At 35.7% G+C, this 5,000-nt stretch overlaps 1 protein-coding gene across 1 annotated transcript in view; it reads left to right on the top strand.

The window, feature by feature from the left end:
* The window catches only part of dbo (Kelch-like protein diablo), a 9,827-nt gene that overhangs the window by 4,685 nt on the left and 142 nt on the right, over positions 1-5,000 (top strand). The window contains exons 10-11 of the mRNA XM_086556050.1: positions 158-366; positions 1,114-5,000. The exon at positions 1,114-5,000 is cut by the window's right edge and continues 142 nt beyond it. Coding sequence (XP_086412176.1) covers positions 158-366; positions 1,114-1,305 — 401 coding nt within the window. The 3' untranslated portion in view covers positions 1,306-5,000. The remainder of the gene's footprint in view (positions 1-157; positions 367-1,113) is intronic.

Genomic DNA, 5,000 nt, shown 5'->3' with positions numbered 1-5,000 from the left:
GAATTCCTTAAGGATTAATTACATTCCATACATTTTGGGAGTATGTACTGTTTTAGAACCTTGCGTCAGAGGAGCTGGTAAAATTATCAATCATGAAAAAGGCAGACTTAGCAGTACCTGGAAGGGAATAACTGAACTAATTTTTACCTCCTTTCAGTGGAAAGATATGACCCCAAACTGAACAAGTGGGTGATGATGCCAGCCATGAGCACACGCCGCAAACACCTAGGCTGCGCCGTGTACAACAACATGATCTATGCGGTAGGGGGTAGAGATGACTGCACAGAGCTCTCCAGTGCTGAGCGATACAACCCACACACCAACCAGTGGAGCCCCATCGTCGCCATGACTTCCAGACGCAGTGGAGTGAGTATGGGCGTCAAAGCGTCCTTTCTCGTTTTTGTTGTGAAGGAATTCGGTTATCTGTACTTAATGGAGGAGTGAATGGTTGTAATTTTTTGTGTTGTTTAGGAGGTATAAATGTGCAAGTTTTGCGATTAGGGAATCTGTCTTGTTATGAGGTTGGGTATAGTAATATGATGTTTAGAAGTATTGATGGCGATACTCTATTTTGAAATTTGAGGTAGATGATAAAGTGCCCCATTTTAATTATGTGAGAATCTGTTTATCCAGTATGCAATGTGGTTGTGTGATATTTTGTATATTAGGTGGTATATATATTTTATTTTTCAATAAAGTATGAAAATCATGAGATTATTTATATAGCATTTGTAGGATATGTTTTTTTTAAATGTAATTATAAGTTTGTTTTATTCAGTTTAATCTATGTTTCTGTGGTGACTGATAAAGTTATGAATAGTTGTATTATTTATATTAATTGATTGCTATAAATGATCTTAAATGTTCTATTATGGGAGAATCTTTTCATTGGGTTTCAGTAATGTTATATTTATTATATGTGTGATATAAACAGTCACATTTGAGCATTAGAGAACCTGTTCATTTAGTATTTGAATGAGGTTGTGAAGGGTTATGTTGTTTTAATCATGGAGTGATGTAACAGTTTCTACAAGCAGGCATGCACACAAATACTGTATATAATGAAATATATGCTGACTGATTAAAAAATAAAAACAAAAAACTCTCCCCCAGGTTGGCTTAGCAGTGGTGAATGGAATGCTGTATGCGGTGGGAGGCTTCGACGGCACAACGTACCTGAAGACGATTGAGGTGTACGACCCAGACCAGAATCACTGGCGGCTGTGTGGGTCCATGAACTACCGTCGTCTTGGAGGAGGCGTCGGAGTGGTCAAGTTGCCACACAATGAGGCTCATCTCTGGTGATTAAACGAAGGCCTAGAGTTCTGGCTGGGAGTTACTGTCAGCGGCAAGTTGGGAATAGGGAATAGCGGACTCTAGGTAGACAAAGAAAATGTGTACTCGTGTATGCGCGTCAGTGACCGCAGGACGTGCATTGCCTCAGAAAATGGGAGGCGCTATTCCCTAAGTGAGAGAAGGAAGAATAATGAAAAGAGATGTGGCAGGTTTTGATGACTGTTAGATGTATTGTTGAAGAACTGAATGTTGTAGTGTTCCTTTTTAGATCATTATAACACATGCTCTGCCTTGCTAGAGGGTACTACATACTCTATGATAGACTTTACATGATTGATGTTCAACAAATTGTGTGTTATGTCATTGTGTCATTACCATAGTTATCATCAAGCAGAGTAGAGCTTACCTGTTGGAACTTGGGGGCGGGATGGGGGAAAGGGGAGAGGGGGGGATCAGTAGAGATTGACAAAGAGATATGAGAGAAGACAGACTCCTCGTAGAATGCTAGAATTCTGGCTGTTCTTGTAAAAGAAATGAAGATATATATATGTATATATATAGATATATATACACACACATACTTTATTTTAACAGAAACTGTGTTAATTTGGACCAGATCTTCATATATCGTGGGCTGAGAGAGTTGGCCCACAAACCATTAACCTCAAAGCCAAACTAGAAGTCACAACAAAATCACCAGCATAAGTAGCTTTAATCCTTGCTATTGTGAAGGGTAGCAAGATCCCAATCACTTTCTGTGGTCAGTAGGAAGCGATTTCCAAGACTCTGCCATAATTACTGACTGATTAGATACACAAGACAATGAAAGTCGTAAGGTTGTGTCCATTTATCTGTTTGGCGCAAAAAGAGAGTCGCAGCATTTAATACGCAGCACATTGATACCAACAACCAATCTTTTTCTCTTCTTTTTCCTGCTTGGAGAAAGAAGATTTTGAATTTTTACATAACTAAATTGTAAATTGCATTTCACTTCCTAGTTGCAATTTTACCAAATGGCAATTGTCACAAGTAGAATGCTATAAATAGTCTTTCCTCTCACAGCTTAAGCAAAATCGAATGACAATATTGTGTGTTCATAAAATAACACCTCCTTTGACTACAGTAAACGCTATATAACATGTTTGCAATAGCAAGCCATGAGATTTTGTATTTTCTTAAAAAAGAAAGTTGAAGAAAAAAAAAAACAGTTGCAGTTTTTTTGAAGAGGTATGGGACTGGCATAGATGATTTTATTGGAATCTTAACAAGCTTGACATCGAATATGGTCGATTGATTGCTTCATTTACAGTGGTGTCATAAGAAAAATGAAAATAAAATGGTGTTACAAGTGACAGCCTCATGAAGTCATACTCATCTTTGTTTCTTCTAGTCTTTTTGATATTTGCAATATATTACCATGCTAAAAGTAGGTAGATGTACTAACACTACAAGTTATCATGTATCAGTATTATAGTGGTGATGGTAACAGTAGCATTGGCATTCTGATATGGCTGTGCTCTCCATGGCAACAGCAGTTTCCTTTCTTTCTCATTATTATTATCACTGTCATCATAGGTGTTTTGAACTTGGCTTCGGAGATTATTAGGAAATGTGTTTGTTATAAGACTTTCTTCTTTATTTATTTTTCTATGGCTTCATCTCGAAAAACCAAGAAAAGCAGGACGGCAACTCATGTCAAATCATATAAAGAGTTCACAATTTCAGAGCCAGAGAGAAAGATAATGATCATTATTGATTTATGAATTAGTGTTTAGATCTGATCAGCTGTTCTTGCTGTGCATCTAAAATTGTAGTAAAGCATGTTTGATTTCCTCATCGTATGAATTTCTCTTCAGCAAAGCTCTATGAAATACACATAAACCCAGTTTCGTGTTGCAGAATCTAAGCATGTTTGCTTTGCCATTGCTTGAAAACTTTTGAAATAGGTTTAAGGGATTTTAACCAAGGAATCTCAATGCTCGACTGATATCCTCTTGTTAAGACAGAGTGCAAGCATTAATATCCTACAAGATTTGCCAGTAAGGAAGAATAGTTTGTAAGGCAGGTAAAAGATTTGCCCACATTGCTTCAGCATCTGCTCTGCTTGAATCATTTGATTAATGTATTGATTGGAAGACTCTTCCACAAAAATTTGCTTCCTCCCATGACTATAGAGGCATTTTTGTAAATTCATCCTTTGCCATATATAGATATGATAGAGTCATAGTGGTGCTATGTTCACTCTCATCAACATTATACATACCTCTTTCTAGGTGGCAGTGTGATGAAGGGGAAGAATTGGAAAACATGACGATAGATTTTTTTTTTTTAAGCTTTTTCCCCCTGCAATGAAATCTGTACTTCTGACTGACTTCTTTTTAAATCACATAGAATTCTATTTTGATAACAAGTGTCCTGTTTTTTTCTCTCAGTAAGTGCAGGTTTTTGTGTAAGGAAGAGATAAAAGTGAGCCGGTGAACTTTGCGAGGTTTTTCTATTCTGAAGAATGTTCCTCAGACAGTTTTTGCCACGTACATAGGACAAAAGGAATAGCAGCATTGCCAAGAACTTGTTTTCATGTGAAATTTCAAGCATGGTGTTTCATGATGTGATTCATGCCATGATAGATTTGCAATTGCAGTAAGAGAAAAAGTCATGTGCATAAAATTGGGACAGCCTGTTATCATTTCCTAATCCGAGTGTTGTTCAAAGAACCATTTGAAACCGCATTATCACAGGCTTTAATTTATGGGAAAATCCAGGAAGAAAGAAAATAAAAGGAAAGGAGGGCAGGATAGATCATCATCCAGAAATGTAGATGTTTTCGCTTTGTACATATTTCCAGGCATCGGATCTGAGACGAAACCTATCCGCATGTCAGCTCTGTCAGTGGACCTGTTGATGTAGGAAGCCAGTGTAATGTTGATTTTTTCCGTGTTATGCTATAGGTACTTCATCATGTAGAATGGGGAATTGTTCGTACATGATTGACGTGGTTTAGTGCAGCCTCTCGAAATTGGCAGTTTTTTCTAAGGGCCACAAGAGTCACAAAAGCTTTATAGATCATTTGCGTGAGTATGTGTGTGCCTGTGTGTTCTTGAATGTGTCTTGTTTGTTGTGTGTATCGGTGAGCACTTATATTTATATGTAAATATGAATATATATATATGTTTTGATTGTGAATATTTTCATATAACTTCAAGGATAATGTTCTGTGTGATGAAATGGTGAATGTGATGAATTCTGTTTCTGTAGTTACCGATTATTATTGTTATTATTATTATTATTATTATTATTATTATTATTATTATTATTATTATTATTATTATCATAATTGCTCTTATTTATCTTTTCATTATTTTTTTATTTTTTCTTCCAGCAAAAACATCTAAGCTAGAAGTGTTAATTAATTGCCGTTTGCAGGTCATGACTTAAAACAAGATGTGAAATAGTACCAAAGTTAAAAAAAAAAAAAAATGGGAACGCAGAAAATAATAGGGCCTTTGGGGGGGGGGGATCTTTCTATTTCTATTCATTAGTTCAGTAAGCTTGTGATATTTCTGTAGTAAATGTTAAGTGTAATAATTCATTCTGAAGTTATTTTTATTATTATTATTATTATTATTATTATTATTATTATTATTATTATAATTGTTATTATTATAATCTTTATCATGATTATTACTAGTATAAATTATTATTGA

Source organism: Penaeus japonicus, unplaced genomic scaffold (assembly GCF_977035675.1).
Source record: "Penaeus japonicus unplaced genomic scaffold, GWHDUDI00000001_assembly GWHDUDI00000031, whole genome shotgun sequence".
Lineage (NCBI taxonomy): Eukaryota > Metazoa > Arthropoda > Malacostraca > Decapoda > Penaeidae > Penaeus > Penaeus japonicus.
Note: the sequence above shows the minus strand (reverse complement) of the source record. Positions and strands in the feature narration are given on the sequence as shown.